This window comes from Doryrhamphus excisus, chromosome 1 (assembly GCF_030265055.1).
Source record: "Doryrhamphus excisus isolate RoL2022-K1 chromosome 1, RoL_Dexc_1.0, whole genome shotgun sequence".
In the NCBI taxonomy this organism is placed as follows: Eukaryota; Metazoa; Chordata; class Actinopteri; order Syngnathiformes; family Syngnathidae; genus Doryrhamphus; species Doryrhamphus excisus.
Genome location: NC_080466.1, coordinates 2342218 through 2365821, shown reverse-complemented (window position 1 = coordinate 2365821; position 23604 = coordinate 2342218). Strand labels below are relative to the sequence as shown.

The 23604-nt window shown below is 42.0% G+C and overlaps 1 protein-coding gene across 1 annotated transcript in view; it reads right to left on the bottom strand.

Annotated features, from left to right (window-relative positions):
• Window positions 1–9135, bottom strand: part of xylt1 (xylosyltransferase I) — a 118638-nt gene extending 109503 nt beyond the window's left edge. The window contains exon 1 of the mRNA XM_058067151.1: window positions 8800–9135. Coding sequence (XP_057923134.1) covers window positions 8800–9087 — 288 coding nt within the window. The 5' untranslated portion in view covers window positions 9088–9135. The remainder of the gene's footprint in view (window positions 1–8799) is intronic.
• Between the last annotated feature and the right edge of the window lie 14469 nt (window positions 9136–23604).

Sequence of the window (23604 nt, the reverse complement as noted above, 5' to 3'; positions counted from 1 at the left end):
TAATCTAGAGGTTGGGATTTGTCATTTTAAGACAACGCTGCACGGATAAAAAGGAGTGCCAGCACGTAGCTGTGCAGCTATTGAATTTATTGTATTGTATTGTATTTTTTTATCGTAATTTTTTTATCGGCATCTGTATGATCAATAATTCCCCAAATGTCTGATAATTTGATGACAATTAGCTCTGCAATTTTTGTGAAATTTGTTTGCACGTACAGGAAGTAGTGATTCGTGCTTGCCACTCACCCTCCTTAAGAAAATTGATAGCTTTTACATCGTGGGTGTGGCGTGCGACTGGTGCGTGTTGTACGTTTTGGTAACCGGGGATGTATCTTTAGCATCAATATGACTACGCCCTTAAGGCTGCTACATCATCTCACGTTGGTCAAGGAGGAAATCGAAATCTGCCGTCTCCCTCTCCTCTCGGCCTGGCAGTCCACCACCCATCCATCTATTTTGTATGCTGCTTATCCTCATTAGGATTGCAGGGGGTATGCTGGAGCCTACAGCTGTCTTCAGGCGAGAGGCGGGGTACACCCTATGACTGGTGGCCAGCCAATCACAGGGCACATATAGACAAACAACCATTCACACTCACATTCGTACCTATGGACAATTTGGAGTCGGCAATTAACCTAGCGTGTTTTTGGATGACGGTGGAATTGAACTCAGGTCTCCTAGCTGTGTGGCCTGCGCACTAACCACTCGGCCGTGTCGTTTTTTCTCAACATGTTTTTGGAAAAAAAGTCTTGAAAACCATTAATTTGTTTGGCCACAAAGAAAGAAAGAAGGTAATTGCTCTTGCATGACGGCAGTTTGAAGGTTTGCATGACTTAAGGACCACATTTTTCCTGAAAATGTTGGTTACATTCCAAATTGCATAACATCAAGGATATTCAGCCCTCCAGTGGCGTGCAGTCAGGGGAGGCAGAGCCTCACTGCATGAAAAATAAAAAAAAACAAATAATGATAACGCATATCATCTGAGTGCACACGGAGTTGGATTATGGCACCTGCCAATTTCTGTTTGTCATCATGTCGCCAATAATATAATTTTGCAGAAACATTTGTTAGACACCATGATTTTATTTATTTAATGTCTTTAATGTAATTAATCCAACAGTAAAATACATAGCGTCTGCACGGTGGACGAGTGGTTAGCACGCAGGCCTCACAGCTAGGAGACCTGAGTTCAATTCCACCCTCGCCCATCTCTGTATGGAGTTTGCATTCTCCCCGGGTACTCTGGTTTCCTCCAACATTCCATAAACATGCTAGGTTAATTGTCCATAGGTATGAATGTGAGTGTGAATGGTTGTTTGTCTATATGTGCCCTGTGATTGGCTGGCCACCAGTCCAGGGTGTACCCCGCCTCTCACCCAAAGACAGCTGGGATAGGCTCCAGCTCCAGCAAATGAATGAATAAATGAATGAATAACTTGCAGCCAGTCAAGTTGACATAGTGAAAGAAAAGTTCTCCTCACATTCTGTGTGGAAGTGGTACATTTTTGCATTCTTATTTTGTCCTGCTTGCCCACTTTCCTTTCGGTGTAGAGTAAGTACACCGGAGCCTTGGCCAAATTTCACCCTTGGCCATCTCCCTGTGGAGTTTGCATGCTCCCCGTGCACGCGTGGGTTTTCTCCGGGTACTCCGGTTTCCTCCCACATTCCAAAAAACATGCTAGGTTAATTGGCGACTCCAAATTGTCCATAGGTATGAATGTGAGTGTGAATGGTTGTTTGTCTATATGTGCCCTGTGATTGGCTGGCCACCAGTCCAGGGTGTACCCCGCCTCTTGCCCAAAGACAGCTGGGATAGGCTCCAGCTCCAGCAAATGAATGAATAAATGAATGAATAACTTGCAGCCAGTCAAGTTGACATAGTGAAAGAAAGGTTCTCCTCACATTCTGTGTGGAAGTGGTACATTTTTGCATTCTTATTGTATCCTGCTTCCCCACGCAGTTTCAGATCCTTTCAGTGTAGAATAAGTACACCGGCGCAAAGTTCAATTCCACCCTTGGCCATCTCTCTGTGGAGTTTGCATGTTCCCCGTGCACGCGTGGGTTTTCTCCGGGTACTCCGGTTTCCTCCCACATTCCAAAAACATGCTAGGTTAATTGGATACTCCAAATTGTCTGTAGGTATGAATGTGAGTGTGAATGGTTGTTTGTCTATATGTGCCCTGTGATTGGCTGGCCACCAGTCCAGGGTGTACCCCGCCTCTCGCCTGTAGCGGTAGAAAATGAATGAATGAGTAAAATACATAGAAATGTTACTTGGGTTGGGCTGGAAGGTGCTTGTCACTGCCGTTCTTCCAGATAGAGGAAAAGACAGTGTTTTCATTTTGTTTTTTTGTTTATTATACAGCTCAAATGTAATATATTTCTTTGCTAAATGAATGAATTAATTTGTTTTTAATTAATTAGTGAATTAACTCCAGTCGTTGAAAACTATTTGAGCACATTGTTCTCTTACACTTTACAATGCATTGCGCAATTAAAATTGAATTATTTTTGTAAAACGTCATCTTGCTGGAAAAAAAAGAACAGCTTCACTATGATTCAGCATGAAATATTTGACAACTGTAATGCGAACGCTTGTTATAGCTTTGACCAAAGTAGACCCACAGGAGATGTAAATCCAGTGACATAGTGGCGATAAGTCTGTGACACCATTCATTCTGCGATATAAAGTGCACGAACGCAGCAAATCTGCACATTGGAGATGTACAGATGTTACACTCGCCTCACACTGCTCAACTTAATGATGCAGTAACCATGCGGCCGGTTAAACATGATGCTAATGGACCTTTGCCCTGACTGTCATCTCCTAAGCGAGAGTCAACAGAGCTGACACGGCTGCGATGAGTCACGCCAGCAGGTTTTCTATTCCCGTGTGTGTGTGTGTGTGTTGTATTTCCAACATCCTTACACCTGTTGGGCGATTGCATGGTTATTCGTCCTTGACACAAAGTCAGCAAAGTAGCAAAAGAGGACCCAGAGACAGCTTACATGGACACCATTCTCCACATTCAGCACCTGAGCTCCAAGGAGTGTTTAACGGGCTGGTGTCTGTGTTTGAGCTGCTATGGAGACGCAAACTTTTGGTCTCCACACCATAAATAGTCCAAGGTTTTAAAATTCCTTTAAAGTGTGATGCGCTCGAAAAAAAAAAAAAAAAAAAAAAAATGAGCCCCAAACAGCATTTTTAAAAAAAATGCATTATAGTAATAACCAAAAGAGTTTCCAGTGCAGAGTGTGAAATGCGATGGCGTCATGTGTACAAATTACACTTGAACATCAAAGTGTGTGTGGGTTTTCGATGCGTCTCTTTCAAGTCTGAGGTGCATCTCGCCTCTCAGATCTAAGCATGTTTCCACCTCCATTTGAGACTTAACGGCACTTGATAAAGAGGCTCCAAAACCAAAGATGGATGGACGACTGATCAGCAGGCTGTAGGTTATTTTCCTCCCATTAAAGGATTCACAGAGAAGCACTTTATTGATGTAATGATTGGGATGTTTTGTTTTTTTTTTTGAAACCACTCACTGCATCCACGATGTGTCTTTGGCCTGTAATTACGTACGGTTTGAGGCCTGTTTAAAGCAGAATGTCTCACATTGCACCGCCATTTACTTACATGGGAGTGACAATTTAAAAGTCAATTACCATGCTTAAAGTGGCTGTGCTATGATACACAAAAAAAAACAACACTGACAGTGACTGGCACATGAAATGAGGTGGAAAGAAATGACTTTGCCAAGAATGCAATATGAGACACCAAAATCACGTTTCTACTACTTTGTCAAGTCAACAATACGTACTATTTAGCACAACATGACAAGGTTAAGATGAAGTGTTTCCAACAACACTGCTTTTTCCGCACGCTCACGTATTACGCTAAAAACGGTCATGTATGTGGGTGTTTGGTTGGCGTGACACCCCTTCAGTTACATGTGTCTTCCTGCACAAAATGTACATCCATCCACTTTCTACTGTTTATCCTGTTCAGTGTCGCGAGGAGCAGCTGAAAAGACGGATCCACCCTGGACTGGTCGACAGTAAACCATTCACACTCACATTCACATCGGCACCAAGTCGGGGCTGACGCCACGCTGCCTGCACAGAAGTCAGTCGGGTCAGCCACTATATTATCGATAGTCAAGTTTACATGAGGAGTTTTTCTTTTTCCGAATGACCTTTCCGAACTCCATATTGCCAGTTTTTCCTTCGTCCAGTCTTGAAATTTACTTTGAATCAAAAACAAACTTTCCGCAGCAGTCCAGTGCCGATTGCTCGCCTCCATTATTTTTTTAAATCGAAGAACGTCTCGAGCTGCGTGTTACGTCACAGGAAAAGATAAAATTTAATCTTGCTAATATTTTACAGTAAACCTCGGATATATCGGACTCGGATATATCGGAAATTCGCTCACAACGGACAGATAAAAAAGAACCAATTTTTCTGTAATGCATTTCCATTAAATTTCCCTCGCATATATCGGATGGCCGCATCGTGGCGCTCCGATTCGCCGAATCGTGACAGGCCGCTATACGACGTCATTTGCAGCGTTTGCAGCGTTGCCTGCGCGTCCAGGTACATTGGAAACATAGTCAAGGAAGTGCCTTTTTATAACAGATAAAATCAGATTTACGCATATACCGGATATAAATCCGATATATGCGTAAAACGGACATTTTCCGGTATACGCATATAACGGATTTCGCTTATATCGGACAAAACCAGTGGGAACAATTGAATCCGATATATCCGAGGTTTACTGTATAATTAAGCTCGGCACATGTTTTATATAGATATGTATTTTCTTTTTTTAATAAAAGTGGACTTGTGAATGGCGTATAGAAGGGTTTAGATTCTGTTCCACAGATGGCGCTAATGCACACGAAAGCTGCTTGCCAACCGCCAATAAACAACAGAAGAAGAAAAACGCAGTCTGACAACTTTCCGATTGAGCGGGTACAAGATACCTCAATCGGATTGGGGAAAGGAATATTCCACCCCTGTGAATCCCATTATATATTCATTCGGATTGGCACTTTTCTTTCGGAATGAGATGTAAACAAAGGTTAGATTATTTCCGTATGGAATTGGAATATTTGGGTCCATGTATACGTGGCTAATGACCGCAAAAAGTATCAGGGGCACTACACCATATTTTTGTCTGAACCATATTGTCTGAATATTGACCAAAAAACCTTGGAAATTAGCCGGAAATACACTGAGTCCCACATTGTGTTGCGTGTTTTATATACAACAAAGGAAGTACTCAACACTGTTTCCACTGTTTTTTTCAATATTTTTGCAATTCTGTGCGTCATGATCCTGGAAGTAACTGCACTGAATCATCCATTTTGCGTTTGCTTGCTTGTTACGTGTCACAACGCTCACTTGCGCCCCGCCTCCCCCCTCCACTGGGACAAAGAGACTGAATGACTGACGGGAGGATTCACTCACTCGATTTAGCTTTTATTTATTGTGCACTCAATTGATTGATTGATTATCGAGATCAAATAATTTACATTTTTCTACATAACTTCGGTTTAAGTTGCATTTCCATGTGTAACAAATCAGGCGGGGATCTTATTGTCAGCTGACTGATCACATGAAACCTACAAAAAGATGTTTAAGACGCGGGCGACCCATGCGTTCAAGCCACACTACCTTCCCCATCGACATAATGGGCACCCCTGCTGTACAGCAAGGTAATGTTACATGCAATAAAATGACTAACAGGGAAACTCTTTACAACATGTGGACACCGACTGGAAACAGCCCGCCTGTGTAGGACTACCACAGCAGACGAGAAGAACAAGCAGACGAACAGATGTGAACAAACTTCCCCTACCGTATGCTGAAAACAGATTGTTTTACTTCTGGCAATTTGCTTACATCTACCACAAAGTCTGTCTGGATAATTTCGTCTCAATAATGACAATAATGTAGTACATTTACCAATAATAAAGATTCACTGATATATATTGAAAATAGAACATTTACAGTAAAAGACTGTACTGAACCAACACCAAAAACATGTCCACGCTCCTGCATCACTTCCCACAAGGCAAATCAACCACTAATGACAAGTTTGACTCCAACCAGCTGGCATCCCATAGCCATCATATTACAGTATTTCCATCCAGTACAAGTCACCACATAGAAATCTATCTATATAGCTTTTGTCACTCCTTCTACTGTGGATCAGAAGCACTGCTCTCCCCTCAATGAGACTTTGTGCCTCATGTAGTGTCGCTTGGCGTTTATGCGTCACCCGTAAGGCGGGACGTCTCTGTTTTTTCCAAGCCGCATTCTCCAACACGCATTCACACACCTCCCACAGAGATAGGCACAACGAAAAAAAAGGAATCGTTATCCACTTGAAGGCAGAGATGTGTTTAAAAGAAAAAACGATTGAATGCTTTCAGTTGTCATTGCCATCACCTTTAGACATCCCAAGGGCATGCATGCAGATTGAGAGCCAAGTGTTAATAATGAAAATACATTGAAATAAATCGGCATTAATGTACCGTGAATCCAATCTGGTGCTTCAATCACTATGATATCATACAATCTCGACAGAAAGAACCGTAGACCGATTCATGCAACGTCTTTACGTAAAGACGTGCCATCAATTTCTTTATTATAATCTTAAGAAATTAAGACAGCTTTTTCCCAACAGCTGTCTCCTTGTTGAACTCTGCCCCCCATTGTCCACCCCTTCCACTACTTACATCCCCCTGCTGATCTATACCCCCCCATCACTTCATTGCACTATTGTACATATTGCACTATTGTACATATCTTGTTGCATTCATAGATCATACTGTTTATAATTTATATAATCTGCAATAACCGTACTCTAGTCACTTCATTGCAATACTGTACATATTACTGTTATTATATATTGTCACATCTATACTGTTTATAATCTGTATAATCTACAATAGCCATATTATAGTCATTTATATCCCTGTACATATCCTCACTGTATTATCGTCATAGCCTGTTATAGTTTTTTACCTAAAAATCGCACTTCTTGCCCTGTACCAGTGACATGAGCAATAACAATAAAGTTGAATCTAATCTAATTTAATCTAATCTAATCTAATCTAAAGGGTTTCAAACCAAAAACATATCACTTTCCCTCTATCATATCGGACATGCCATGGCTGACCTAATGTCATGCCATGTTGATGGGCTATAGTAAACCACAAAACAGCAATCATATATTAATTCACTAAGTTCAGAAAAACCACAATAGAGTGAAGGAGATGACTGTATAGGCCTGGTGTCACATATTTGATATATATCATGCCCAACAATGGCCCCACCCATTGGTAATTTGATGTAAAAATCAATAAAGCAATTTTTGTGTAGTCTTGTTCACAAATAAACCGTAACAAATTCATTCTCTCCGCCTCAGAGACAGATGGTTCTGGGTTCAACTCTCGCTGTGCTTGCTTTGGTTTATTCCACAGTCGGTACTACAGTTCCCACCCACAGTCCACATACATAAATGTTAGGTTAATTGACGTTATTGCATTAGAGATTAGCATAACATCCTCGGCAATGGTTTTGTATTGTTCAGATGCCGGCAGGTGGGATGGATAGTCCCAGCAGATGAAATGACTGTCAGACTGTAACGTCTGTGGAGGAGACAGATGATACAGCGCATAGCTCAGAGGGACTGACTGTGTGCGAAGGACACAGTTTATCTTAGCCCGTCACAAATGTCTGCCGGTCGCATGCAGTCTGAAAAAAAGCAGGTTTCCACTAAACGTCTGGCAGTTTTACGAAAGGAAAAAAAAACGCCGGCCACAACCGTGTCCAATTTCTTTAGGGCAAACTTAACGGCTTCAGAAGAACATGTGAAAGAGAAGTTGAGTTTTGGAGAATTTAATGCCAACCACGCAGGCTGCAAAAAAAAAAAAAAATGAATCACATGCTGCGCGGAAGTCCTGTTCAAACACAGAAATCACTGTGCAACCTTCAGGGCACGAGACCCAGTCAGCTGGGTCTGCTAGTAAATATTTTTGATTTATTTATTTGTAGTGCATCACGAATAGAAACAGCTGTGCTTCAATGTAATCAATGCAAGGTTTACCTTGCTTTTTGCATTCAGAAGTGCTCACATATACTCACAGGCTGCATGAGGTAACGCCATTATTTTTGCCTTTATACACGTAACAATGCCAGGTCAGAGAAAAAAACAGTGTTTATTAATATAGCCAATATTTTAAGTTAAATATGAGGAACATCATATCAGAAACATGTCTCAGTATGATGTTGTGCATTTTTTGCAGACAAAAAAAAAAACATTGTAGCTCACTTTATTTCACAGGTGTCCCTATTGTTATGTCCAGTCAGTGTAGTGTAGTATTTAGTGTATATTTGTGGACCCATTACAACCAATTGCATATATCCAGCACAGTGCCTTGCCTACCTTTCCAAAATATTTAAGATCAAGTGAGTCCCATTTGGGCTATGGAGTGGCTTCAGATTTTAGCACAGCTTTGGCATTAACATGTCCAAGTGTGGAGTGTTGTGATGTGCTGCCTGTCCTCAGCATCAGATGAGTAAAGGGGCCACTAGTGTGTGTGTGTGTGACTGCAGGCATGCTATTATTTGCCTCCAGGGCTGCCTGGGTTGCAGACAACAAATAATAAAGATGCTGTTAAGGCCCAGTCTTTTAGACTGGAGATGTTTGGACCGGGCTGCCAACCCAGCTCCAATCCGCGACTACACGCACTGTCCAAAGCGGGGATATAACATGTGTCTTACCGGCTGCTGCATGTGACGAGAGCTCCCTCTCCCAGGCGGCGGAAGATGCTGCCGCCTCTGCCGCTGCCCCCCATGCTGGAAATAGTCGCTGCCAGCGGCTTTGTTGTCCGCCACCCGGTCCCTCTTCTCCCGCACGTTGGAGCCTCCCTCTCCCCGTGTGTCTTCGCCCGAGTCGAGGCTACTGAAGTTCCACACAATCAGCGTCTGCACCAGGAGCACCGTGAGGGCTGCGATAAGGGCGGACCGAGATCGGCGAGCCAACCTGCGAACACACACGCCGCCGACCATCTTCGCAGCGGGCTGCACGATGTTGGAGAGGCGTCGCTGTGTGTGTGTACAGCGAGGCTGGGGAGAGCTGTGGAAGTACGAGGGAGGGAGAGGGGAGGGAAGCGGAGGGGGTAGGCGGGAGGATGAGCCACACAGCGGTGGAGGAGGCTGGAGGAAGAGGAGCATCGACGAGGAGAAAGGCGACGCCACCTTGTGGTGGAACCCGGCATAGAGCTCACCGCTTAGAAGTCTGTCCATCTATTTTACACCATTGTTCAGACACCATTATGGTCATATTTACATTATATACAATACATAATTACATGGTGGCATCTCATGATAATTACATTGAGTTATTAACTTGTGTATCCAAATGACACACGGCCTTGGTTCGGTTCATTTTCAGTACAATAAGGGAACAAAATGCATAAGGAAGCTTTAAAATGTTTTTAAATGTTTAATATTTTTAAAATTAAATAGCATAAAGTTGTCCCTCGTCACATCATGGCTCAAATTTTGCAGTTTTACTTCATCACGGGTTTTCAAATATATACCAATTAATAAATTATGACAATAATTTGTTTTTAAAAATGCATATTTAAAGTAATTTGACTTATTTTTTGCCCAAATTAAGCATTTTTATGCATAAAATGAACTACAATACAAATTTAAGGCATTCAGAAGATGCATTCACAGACTTATTTGACACTGGGCCCCGGTGTCAGTGATGATCTCACAACAGGCACAATAATAATAATAATAATAATAATAATAATAATGTAATAAGCATGGATTCTAGTGAGGAAAAGCAGCATAGAAAACGGATAGATAATAAGCACAACAATTTTAATCATAATAATAACATCGGCTGTAATCCATTCCAAGCTAAAACTCAACTCTGAAACTCAGAGGTCACATCCTGTCCTCCAAATGTCCGCAACACATTTGTAGGAACCCACATGAGCACAAGACTTATTCATGTCTTAAATGGCTTTCCATTTCTCCAATTACATCAAGTGTTTAAGCATACAAGTGTAAAGATGACTATAGGGGTGTTATTTTATGTCTAGAGGGCTCTTATAATGTTATGCTATGCTTTATGAAAATATTTCATTCATAAATAAGGAATCCTATTCACTTAACCAATTAACTGTGACAAATGAAGGGATTGCTGTGAAGTGCAATCTGTTCAATTCCCAGATAAAAACTAAAAAAAAAAAAAAAACAATCACAATGGCATTGAGGTACAAAGTTTCGGCACACATTTCCACTGCCACTGATGTCCACTCCCGCACTGAATGCCTCACCTTTTTGTTCACTCCGCTTCGAACGACCAAAATTCACTTCCTGTCCCACAATTTTAATTGTACCAAACCAAAAAACAAAAACAAAAACAAATACATGAACTATTACGCCCTACATTGCAGTCATTCTATGACATATTATTATGACGCCTATGTGCATGTGCATGGAATCGTGCACTGATCTAGCCCACCTATTCCAGTCATGCCAAAAAATGTGAATTTCGACAAAAAGCACAAATAACAGCACTCACGCTAGTAAAAAATGCCAAACTTAAAATGTGAAATGTCCCCAAGCAGTGTATGACTGACATAGTGTGAGTATACCCCAAACCGTCACACGGTTTTTTGAAAGTTTTTTTCAAAGTCATTTCCCATGCCAAAAGGAATTGTACAGCTCGGCCGAAACAGGGCCAAAGCAGAAAAGCAGTCTCTTTGAAAATATCCATTGTACATTCTGTGTTGGATTGCAGCTTGAATTTTTCCTCTCCACATTTTTAAAGTGGTCAGTGCCCTAGAAAGATATGGCTTCTGGTCTACTTCAGACCAGCCTTATCATTTTTTTGTTGCAATGTTGCTAATGTATCTGTGAGAACCAGAGAACAGTGCTTCCCAAAGTATATCTAGTCAAGAAATGGCTTTTTGAGAAGAAAAGTCTCAAAAAGAACATATAGTATTAAAATAATGATGGCCGATACCATACCTGCAGTGACGAGTGGTCTGGACAGGCAGGTGAGGCAGATGCATGTTGATTGCTCCTCTCTGAGTTATCATTTGGGGTTTTTTTTTGGATGGCAGTAGAGCAGCAAGTCAAAAGCATTAGGGATATTATTATGCTCTCTTGAATGAATGAATAAATTTGACATTTCCAAGATAGAGGATTATATACACTCCTGATCAAAATTTTAAGACCAGTTGAAACATTGCAACAATACTTAATGATCTAAGTAGAGCTTCAAAACACAAAAAGATGAACTGCGAGTGAGACAAAAAATTTGAGTACATAATATATTGCAAACATCTTGTCACGATCGCGCTCGGCGGTGTTGCGTTGCGACCCCAGGATGCAGAGAGCAGGACCAAAAGTGCAAATAAAAGGTAGTTTAATGCAAAAAATGGCAGCAGCAGGAAAACACAACAGCCACTACAAAGCAAAGACACGAGGGGGTGAAGGGGATGACAGTACCCCCCCCTCAAGGACGGATCCCAGACGTCCCAAAAGTTCCACAGGCAAAGAGGGATGGGAGGCGGGGGGACCGGAGGTGGGTTGCTGGCCGGACCTCTCCGGAGGTCGGCCAAGGTGGCAGGGCCACGCAGGAGGGCGGCCTAAAGGGTGAGCAGCCCTAAGGGAACCGGGCTCCTCTGGGGGACGCCCATGACGGCAGGCCCAGCAGAAGCCATGGATGGACCCCTCTGGGGGGCGGCCAGGGTGGTGGGACTGGCAGGGGAGGCCCGCCCGCCGTGGAAGAGGTGGCGCCGGAGGAGGCGGCGGCGGCGGCGTGGCGTCCCGCCGTGGAAGAGGTGGCGGCCGAGACGTACGTCAGTGTCGCGGCCAGGCCGGTGTGTCGTCTACGGGGCCCGGATAAACCCACGCCATGGGTACGAGCGTGCCATCCGGCCCCCACACCATGTCCTCCAGTTCCTCCGGAGAGAACTGTGCGCACTCCTCCTCCATTGCCTTGAAAACCTACAGGGTCCAGAAGTCCATCTCCGCAAGGTCATCGTTTGGTGGCTTCATTCTGTCACGATCGCGCTCGGCGGTGTTGCGTTGCGACCCCAGGATGCAGAGAGCAGGACCAAAAGTGCAAATAAAAGGTAGTTTCATGCAAAAAATGGCCACTACAAAGCAAAGACAATTCGCAATGAAGCCACAACAGAAAGAGCACGCACCTGAACTAAATACTATTAAAGTGGGAAAGGCTGTTCATCATCACATTATACACTTAAGACTGCCGCCTATGAATGACAAAATTAAAAATATGGATTCAATGTCATTTCCTGTCAGGTATTCATACTGTCATGAGCTTTCTGTCTTTGAATGCGGTCGGAATTTTGAGCTACAAAAGCAAGGCCATTTTTAAACTCAAACGATCCTGAGGATTAGGAAACAAAAAATTCTTAGCCCCATTCAAGGTTGTTATTGGCGCAGTCCGATAACGATCTGATAGCATCTCAGAGAAAAGGATTTCAAAATTTAAAAAAATTTATAAAGTTCTCCTCTCCTTCAATGCCACACCATTGACTGTTTGAATTAACAGAAAAGCACCAAACACGGGACATTGAAAGGTGGGAGAAAGAATTTGACAGTACAGTCGACCAGACGCAACCACATACAGTATCTTCACCTCCAAGATCATCTGAGACGAGAACATCTGCTGCAACAATTGGTTAGAAGAACCAAAAAAATGTCTGCCTTTGGGGGGGTGGAAGGTTAAACAGAAGTTAACAGAAAAAGTGGACATGCCTGGATAAAGGACTACATTATTAGCAAGCTTGTACTGTAAATGTCATCGGTAATGCCAGAAAAGCAATATTTACAGTAATGCCACTGCTACTATACTGCCAACAGTGCACTCAGATTTTGTGACTCAAGTTTTCGTACTCTGTCACTTTGATGTGAGTAGTACCATTCCCCTCACACTCATTTCTCAACATGTTTTTAGCATTTGAATCGCAGCAAAAAATGATGAAATTGGTCCTATATCTGCAGGCAAACAGAGACAACACTCCAGAGATAAGACTGCAGGTCTGAGATATTTGCCAATCTTCAAAAATGCCAAGCCTTTCTTCATCAAGGAGAGCGAGGAGCGGAGAGGCTTGCGAAGGATAGAAATGCAAAGCTGGTAATTACAACAGAAATGAGAGCGATAACACGACGGATGGAAGGCTATGCGAACCATAAAAGAGAGCAAAATGAAAGAAAAAGTGAGATGAAGAACAGCTAAAGGACAAAAATAGATGCAGTAAGTAAGCTTATGAAGTCTGGCAATTTCAGAGAGAATGGCTCATAATCAGTGCATGTAAAGTACACTCGTCTGTCTACTAAAATAGTAAAGGCGAAGGATACGGAGCGAGAGAGCAGTAAAGGAAGCACATGAGTTCAACGTAAAGAGATTATATAAACGAGAAAAAGGAAAAAAGATAGAGCAAGGACTGTGTCCATGCACTTCTGGTGAAAAAGACATGACTTTTTTTGCTCATTAGCCAGAACTCTTGTTGCTGAGCGGACAGATTGCGCCTACTGTCACCATGACGACGCTATTGCAGCACATGCTGATTCTAATTAGATGACCATGTAACTCAGAGAGTGGCTGGTGTACTGCAACTTGCTGCAAACAAACAAGCCTGCTCATATTGTGAGAAGATGAGAAGAGATTGATCACCGAGGTAGAAATCACAAGAGTCCGGACTGCTGGGTTGAGTGGAAGTGTGGAAGGTGGATGCGGCACAAAATGACTGTAAAAATGTGAGGCGTCCTGCTGGGGTACACTCCTGCATGCAGTGGTTTATGTAATTGGGCAGCGCCATGACTGGAGTGCAGCAGGTGTCCTTCATAGTGACACTACGTGAGAACTTATTCATGCATTCATTTTCTGCTGCTTGTACCGTTCAAGGTCAGGTCAGGAGTGAGTTGGAACCCATCCCGGTCAGTCACAGGGTACACATTGGCAGACAACAATTCACACTCACGTTCACAATTAAGAGTCTCTAATTAACCCAAATATTTACAGAATGCTTTTGAACTGTGGGAGGGAGCTGAAGTTCACATCCAAGCATGCAAAAGTCCACAATGATTGGTCGAAGCCAGTGTTTCTCAAATAGTGGGACGTGATGAACTGAGAAGCAAGTAAGACTTTCAATATTAGTGCAGACCATCCAACGTATCCAATGTATGACTTTGTCGTACTCGGCACATAATTTGACTCTTGAATACACTTGAATGCATCACCGCTCTCCATTTTGTTGCATTTCGATGGTTTCAGTATTGAGTACAGATAAATACATATTATCAGTTTCTCGAAAATATTTCAAATCTGGGAGTGGACGCCAAGACATTTCTGTCTCCAGTGGCGGTTTGATAGAAAATAATTGAGAACCACTGGTCTAAAAGATTCAAGATTCAAAGCCAGAACCTCTTGGTTGTGAGGCACTGACCACATTTCCACAAGGTGGCGCGGCGCAAGGTGGCGCGGCGCAAGGTGGCGCGGCGCAAGGTGGCGCGGCGCAAGGTGGCGCGGCGCAAGGTGGCGCGGCGCAAGGTGGCGCGGCGCAAGGTGGCGCGGCGCAAGGTGGCGTGGCGCAAGGTGGCGCAGCCCACCCAGTGGTAATTTAGTCCAGCGCACCACTGTGGTGCGCAGCCAATTCGGTAGACTGGACTGTGCCGAGATGGGCTTGTCGGCGCACCAGCGGAGGAGTTCACATTTTCTCATGCCTTCCCTCCAACCTCTTTGCCACTAGTGCAGGTGGGAGGTATGGAGGCGTGGGTGCGCGACGCTGCGCCCGACTGCGCTGCTCATGAAATTTGCATGTGCAAATGTGCTAGCCACACCCAGTTGGCACAGTGTAGGCGAGGCGCAAGGCAGGTGCGCCGCGCCTGTCTATGAAATTAGAGCTCAAAAGTTAATGTAACGTTTTTGAATAAGACAGTCCATGGTATATCAGCTTTGGAAGATGACCTTGTGTGGTTGTCAACATCCCAGAGTGAAGTAATCAAGCCCATGGGGGGACTTGGTATGGGCCACATTAGCAACGGGGGGTAATTCTCCAGGAATGAGGGAAAGATTCATATTTATCTGTGCTCAGCAATTACTGTATTTGTTTATCAGGACAGAATACGTGTGGCAGATGCACACCCTCTACAGGCAGGACGCGGCTGCCATCAACCTAATCTAAATCCCATTGTTAATATTGTACAATTTGGAATATATTGCATTTTCAGTGAATTATGTTGGCCATTTTTTAGTGTGTTAAGACTCAGGGTTGCTTTGCAGTGACACCCATGTTGCCATGCCGTGTCTGGGTCAAACAAAAAATAGTGTTTTTCCAATTTCTAATGATGTTTAGCCAATATTGCATACTTAATAAAACAATCATAAGAACTTAAACGAGGGGATTTCTCCATCCACCCCTCTGGCAAGTTCTCACGAGGTCCAAATTTGGGAGTCATGGGGTGAAGGCACAAGACAGAAAAGTCACATTCCTTTATGGCTTGTTGTAATGCGGTTTTGACCGCAATATTAGCCTTATGAAAGAGCTTTCAAAAACCTTCCAAAATCCTCTGTTTTAGATAAATGCTGTCACCAAGTAGCAGTCAGCACATTCATGATAACATCTAACTTAAATTGGGTTGCTATTGACTTGTGAATTATACTCAATGTCAAATATTCAAATGAGGACATTATTAGTATTATTATTATTATATTCAGGAAACATCAAGCATAGACATACAACATACAGTCATCCAGAAGAACAGTTAGCGCTGCACATGACAACTAAACTTGTAAATAAGGAAGCCATGCACCCGATGACACTCACGGTATCTGCACAGCAAATAGGTTATGTCGGGTTTTTAATCGAACAACAGAGCTTTGCTGGTGTAACCTAAATAAAAATGTCAGCACTGTAATTCCGGGCCTGTTCTCAGCTGCTGGGTTAGTAGAAGGTCACCACATAATAGTTACACAGCCATCTCCTGTTGGTTGCCTGGTAACATAGCAAAATGTGTACACTGTGAAAAATGAGACGTTTTGATTGCTTTCATGTAAAATGTTATCTTGTGCGAATGACCAAAATCGTGTTATCGTTCAATTCCCATTCTTACATTGTGATAATGTCAACATTCTGTCTTCAATGTTACACACTGAAGAGGTAACAAAGGTACAAATACACCATCAAAGCTTGTAGCGAGGTGAACAAAAGTTAATACGTGATCGTCAATCGTTAATGGGATTATAACATGCAAGCAGCGGCGTGGATTATGTAGGTGCAGGTATGACAGCACACTGCAAAACAAGGGGGTCTCGTACTACAGTAAACCTCGGATATATCGGACTCGGATATATCGGAAATTCGCTCACAACGGACAGATAAAAAAGAACCGATTTTTCTGTAATGCATTTCCAATAAAAATTCATTGCATATATCGGATTTTTTATAACGGATTTCGCCTATTTCGGACAAAATCTCCAGTCCCGTTCCAATGCATTTCCATGAAATTTCCCTCGCATATATCGGATGGCCGCATCGTGGCGCTCCGATTCGCCGAATCGTGACAGGCCGCTATACGACGTCATTTGCAGCGTTTGCAGCGTTGCCTGCACGTCCAGGTACATTGGAAACATAGTCAAGGAAGTGCCTTTTTATAACGGATAAAATCCGATTTACACATATACCGGATATAAATCCGATATATACGTAAAACGGACATTTTCCGGTATACGCATATAACGGATTTCGCTTATATCGGACAAAACCAGTGGGAAGAGAAGGCCCCACGACAAACGTACACGCAACAGCACGGTGGGCTGGGTGCCCTAGGGGAGCCTAGGGGTGGGCAAACTTTTTGACTCGCGGGCCGCATTAATTTAACAAAATTGACGGGGGGGGGATTATGTAGTATTTTACACGTAACAGTCCATTTTTACACCTATATTTTTACACATATTTTACATGTAAAAGTGTCATGCAATCTGCTATATGTGCACTTTGAAATCATTTATTTGATGTAAAGTGTGTTTCTCAATGTATTATTATTGTTATTTTTATTAGAATTATTATTATTATTAGTTATAGTAATGTTATATTATTATTATTATTATTATTATTATTATTATTATTATTATTATTATTATTATTATTATTATTATTATTATTATTATTATTATTATTATTATTATTATTATTATTATTATTATTATTATATTAATAATATTACTACCATTATTATATTAATATTATTAACAACTATATTAATATAATAGTAAAAACAGGCGGGCCATATTGAAACACTTGGCGGGCCAGATGTGGCCCCCGGGCCGTAGTTTGCCCACCCCTGCTCTAGACTCTGACCAAGCTACTCTAATCAAGTGAATACCTATACATTTTATAATTTAAAATGCATTTAATAAGTGTATGAGGCATTTTTATTGCTTAAACCTTGACTGTGCATATAGCATTTAGCTTGGTAGCTTCCATCGCTGGTGAACAATGGCAATGGAAGAGAGAAGAGAGGGTTCTGAATATAATCTGATAATATTCAATCATGGAGGACAATGTCAACATCTAGTAGGTGAGTTGGTGGGGGTAAAGACAACCCCCCCCCCCTCTGTGTAACTATTAAAGATACTGTAACTTAAATATTCATATTATGTATCTTTTCAGCTATTCAGTTCTTCTCCTGTCCCACAGCAAATTTACTCAGAGGAACACAGAATTCGATCGAGTAAATTAACATGCACCTTCATTAAAGCATTGAATAATTTATTCTTCCTACATTCAGACTGCTGACTGGACAAAAAGTGAAGCCGTTCTGAATAGGTTTAAATAGTACTCCATGTCTGGCACATTGAAAAAAAAATGACTTTTCCTACGTTAATGTCGACTATTCTCATGAGTTATTCATATAGACACAGAAGTAAGTAGATTATTTCCAATGGACTACATTTGACCTCTAGTGTATGGAACTGCGATATCAGGTTGCATAAATCCCGATCCTGTGAAGCACTCGCTCATCACAGTAACTCTATGGAAACTACTGCATCATACATTATTAAAGGGGACCTATTATGCTCATTTTGTATTGTAGGAGTTAGGGTCTCCTATAGAGCAGCTACACACAATAACACACATGGAAAACTTTCTAGATTTTGCAGAATCTGCACCTATTCCAGCTGTATATGAAAGTTTAATGTTAGTGCGGCCCGCGCAAGTTTGATATGGATGCTGTATGGTATCATGTACCCAGAAAAAATTATTACGTTTGATTCATGTTCATGTTAAAGGTTAAATAACTGTTAATAGTTATCCTCCCTATCCGTGTGGAAGTGGTAAGTTTTTGGCGATTTAAGTTTCAAGGAAATAACTTGAAGGCTACCGTTTAGGTCGCTAGCTCTCTAGTTTGCGAGTTAGCATGTGTCTCAAGACCCTGAGGTTGCGCAATATGTTGTAAATAAAAAGAGTGTAAATGTGACTATAGTCGTGTTTTGTCATGTCTACAGGGCTCTAATAATGCTTTGTTCATTTTAATCTGAAAAAAATAATTTGTCTACCCACCAACTATATGTGGTTTCTTAAGTTTTTATTATTATTATTATTATTATATTTATTTATTTATTACTGATTGATTGATTTTTTTTATTCTGGATTTTTTAATTTATTTTTCATCTTATTTTGTGTAGAAAAATAAAAAGTAATATATTTGAGAACAGTGGAATGTTTTATCAGAGCTTTTATTGTAGAAAATTGGAACCAAAGCGATGTTTTTTTTAAATTTTTTTGTTTTTAATAAATGCGTTTTTTTTTTTGTTATTTTTTTGAAAACCTGATGCGGCCCAGTCTCACCCAGACCCGAGCTCCAGTGGCCCCCCTAAGTAAATTTAGTTTGAGACCCCTGATCTAGAGTGAGTAATCAATGTTCAGTGAGGCACAACATTAATCCTAACAATAACACAAGCTAAAATTGTGACCATAATCCAGCTAAAATTCAACTATAAGCCCCCGATGTCACTTCCTGTCCACATATCTGGAACACATTTATTGCAACCCACATGAGCATGAGTCTTATTTATGTCTTGAATGGCTTCTTTCCTCTGATTATACGTATATTATATCTGATTATATGAGTGTAAAGGTGACTATATGTGTCATATCTAGAGGGCTATAATAATGTTACAACCGTATATGGTCAGTTAACTGAATTTACTTGATTAATCAATTGGTAAATTAACGATTTTGATTGGAAGTCGGCAGGTTTGTAGCGCATCGGGGCTGATTACATCATGCCCGTCTTTTGACAACAGAACGAATCAGCAGCGCCTCTGCTGGCTGCAGCCAGTACTACACCCCATTTGCTTAATTCCTAGTACAAACACTCTGTGTCCTTCCCTTGCACACTATTTTTTCCCCCCTGCTGCTCACCACACTCCTCTTTGACCAGGACTGGTAAAAATAGTAACGTAAGTGATTATTTGAAGGAAGGAGAGAAAAAAAAAAAAAGCAAGGCGACATAGAAGGTTAAGGAGGCAGTTAATGAGGGAGTGGGAGCCTGGGAAATAAGTGTGAGATGCAGAAGCCTAGAGAGCGGTCCAACTTTGAGCTGCGTAGGTGAGACAGATTATACGTCTCCGCTGATTGGTCTGATTAACAGTGACCTCTGCTAATGAAAGAATGCAAATAAACGTGTTTATCTCGCTATAGGATTACGGCAAACTGTATAAACAGAAAGGTTGAATTTCAATATTACATGCTGTTGATTTTTATTATTATTGTAAGCGGCGCCGACTGATTTATTCGTGATAAAGCCCCATCTACACTAATTAATTTTTGCGGCGATTATATGGAATAAACCCCACACAGCAAACACACTGCACAGCCATGAACCACGTTCAAATTGTGATCACTTTTCAAAGACTTTCAGGGTTAATTTTCAGTCTTATTCAACGCTAACCGCTGTGGTAAATTGTATATTTCTATCAATATATTCATCCATCCATCCACTTGTCCTCATTTAGGTTGGAAGTCAGTTGGAACCTGGACCGGCTGGCAGTCAAATGAAGGACACATAAGCCACTGTGCCGCTCGGATATATCCGTATTAAAAAAACAACAACATGTATTTTTAAGTACAGTAAACCTCGGATATATCGGAAATTCGCTCACAACGGACAGATAAAAAAGAACCGATTTTTCTGTAATGCATTTCCAATAAAAATTCATTGCATATATCGTTTTTTTTATAACGGATTTCGCCTATTTCGGACAAAATCTCCAGTCCCGTTCCAATTCATTTCCATGAAATTTCCCTCGCATATATCGGATGGCCGCATCGTGGCGCTCCGATTCGCCGAATCGTGACAGGCGGCTATACGACGTCATTTGCAGCGTTTGCAGCGTTGCCTGCGCGTCCAGGTACATTGGAAACATAGTCAAGGAAGTGCCTTTTTATAACGGATAAAATCCGATTTACGCATATACCGGATATAAATCCGATATATGCGTAAAACGGACATTTTCCGGTATACGCATTGTAGTGGCTATTTGTCCTTCACTAAAATAATAAACGTAACTTACACTATAATCAAAAGGCCACTGATGCACCATGGGTTTTGTTTTACGCAGGCAAAAGAGTCATTATCCAAACAATCTTGTTCCGTTTCTTCTTCTTTCCTTTTATTACCGAGCAAGCAAACAAACAAACAAAAAGGAACAAGGGCCTTTTCCTGTTGCCTCTCTTGCGCTGGTACAAAAACCATAGGCCCACCCCCGGTGCATGCTGGTCCTGTGAGCACTGCCTACCTAAATATATTGCAGGTGCCCATGGTGTTATCCAATGAAATAAACCCAGAAATTAACTACTAATTAACCCCAACAAAATATGATAGATAAATAAATAAATAACTAACAAGAAAATATTATCAAGTAATCCAAACAAAACAACAACAACAAAAAATAAATCAACAGATATCAGAAACCTAGGAACACACTAATAAATAGCTCCTACACGCATATAACGGATTTCGCTTATATCGGACAAAACCAGTGGGAACAATTGAATCCGATATATCCGAGGTTTACTGTAGCAATATTTCAGTTAGATAGCGACTGTACATATTTGTTATGAGAGAAATCATTTGTAACCTCCAACCAAGAATTTAAGCACTCATGGAAACTTACAATATGCATGAAATGTCATGGAATCAACCTTGATATTTACAAAAATAATACCCCAAAGACACATTGGGTAAATATCACATCCAAGTTTTAACTGCTCTAGGAGGATGGAAGGAAGGTCAAATTCATTCATTCATTCATTTTCTACCGCTTTTTCCTCACGAGGGTCGCGGGGGGTGCTGGAGCCTATCCCAGCTGTCTTCGGGCGAGAGGCGGGGTACACCCTGGACTGGTCGCCAGCCAATCACAGAGGTCAAATTCAACCCGCCACTATTTTTGGCCAGGGAATCGTGACATTACTGAGTTTACTCTACCGGATTTCAGCCTTAAAATGTTGATATTTTCACATAGTTTGTTTTGTATCAATAGTGTGTCACTATAGGCATTTGGAATCCATTGAGTTTCGCTGGTGTGTGTGTTCGCCGTCAGTGCCAGCAGTTAACTTTTCCACCCAATAACGGAGCAGATCGGATGTCTTCGATTTGTTTGTCCTGATACAAGTCAGCATGTGTTCAACAATCTTTGTGCAGCCGCCTGTGGTGCGGAGGCCTCGTAGGGAGAATACAGGCCATGTGGCAACTGACAAACATAATTTCAGCAAATTTGTTTGCATTGTGTGCTTGACGGAATCGGTAATAACTCCAATCAATGAAGTGGCCCCCCCAGCACTGACAAAAAGCAATAAGTCTTGATGAGGCCACTGTAGACATCATCTTAGTCTTGCTCGGTGAGCACAGAGATGGATGAAAGCGATTATAATTGATGCATGATATTTATGCCCAGGATCAAGCTAACAAGACAAGCATCTTCCATCACCCCTCCATTACACTATCGCCTTGTCTATGTCCATCACTCTTGGTTCTTTACAAGGTTTCCGGTTCAGATCAGTTATTTGCCCAACCGCAAATCCACCCATTAATGTTTTTACTCATTGTGTGGACCATAATTAGGGCTTCACCCTGGACTCTGTCACAAGTGAAGTACCTTGGGGTCTTGTCTACGATCAGTCGATCTAAGATCAGTCGATCTACGATCAGTCGATCTACGATCAATCGATCTACCATCAGTCGATCTACCGTCAGTCGATCTACCGTCAGTCGATCTACCGTCAGTCGATCTACGATCAGTCGATCTACGATCCGTCGATCTACGATCCGTCGATCTACGATCCGTCGATCTACGATCAGTCGATCTACCATCAGTCGATCTACGATCAGTCGATCTACCATCAGTCGATCTACCATCAGTCGATCTACGATCAGTCGATCTACGATCAATCGATCTACCATCAGTCGATCTACGTTCCCATCCTTACCTTTACGAAATGAGTTTTCTCTCAGGGTGGCTGAGCTCTTCCTAAGAGATAAGGTGAAAGGTACTGTCATACAGAAGAGACTCAGAGTCAGAAGTCCAGGCCTCCCTTTGGCTGCTGCCCACCAACTAGACCCAACCTTGGATAAGCGGTCCAAGATGGATGGATGGACTGTTAATGCAAATGTTGATCCGAAACTGGAAGAAAACTTGAGCACTAGGACTTGTTGGAGAAAGCTGTGTTCAAAAATGTTTATGGTCATTAGAGGCGTGCTAACAGGCAAAGTAGGCATTTGCCTGGGGCCCCGGTGTTTAGGGCGGCCCCTCGCTAAGGAAGCCTGAGAGGAGGCCGGGTGCCCCAGGTGCTAATACATGTACTGCACAGAAACAACAACAATGTGCATTTACGATGCAATTATAAAACAACAACTTAGCAAACCCCCCTGGAGGGGCCCCGCTTGGCCCTATCTGCCTTCAGCGTTGTTTGCGTCAATCTGCGCGAGCCGAAAGGTTTGTTTGTTTATTGGTCACCGAGGTCCCCACTTGAGAGAGACATGATGAAGAGGAGTTGAGTACAAAAAAACCCAAATTTTTTCGATGTGCACTAATGGGGTGGGGGCCCCGTTGATTTCTTGACCCTTGCCCTGCCATTGATGGTCATATACAGAGCTTGCCCAAGGGATAAAAGAACTTCTTAGGGCCCCGTGACTATTAGTGGGCCCCGAAGACCAATTAACTTTAAAAAAGTAATTATTTTTTCCGTTTGTGAGGGCCACAAAATCAAATTTTGCTTAGGGCCCCATGAGGCTTAGGTATATAGGACATATATATTTTTTCGCCATTGGCTGGTAATGATAAGCAGCATAGAAAACGGATAAGCGTACGGACTATGCTGGTTACATTTCATGTTTTGTGAAAGTTTGGCCAAAGTAATTTTGGATGCGGCTGAAATGTAAGTTGCACAGTTTTGTATTATTCATTTCATCTTCTTTGTGACATACTTTTGCATGTCACAAAATGACGACTTTACATCAGATCAT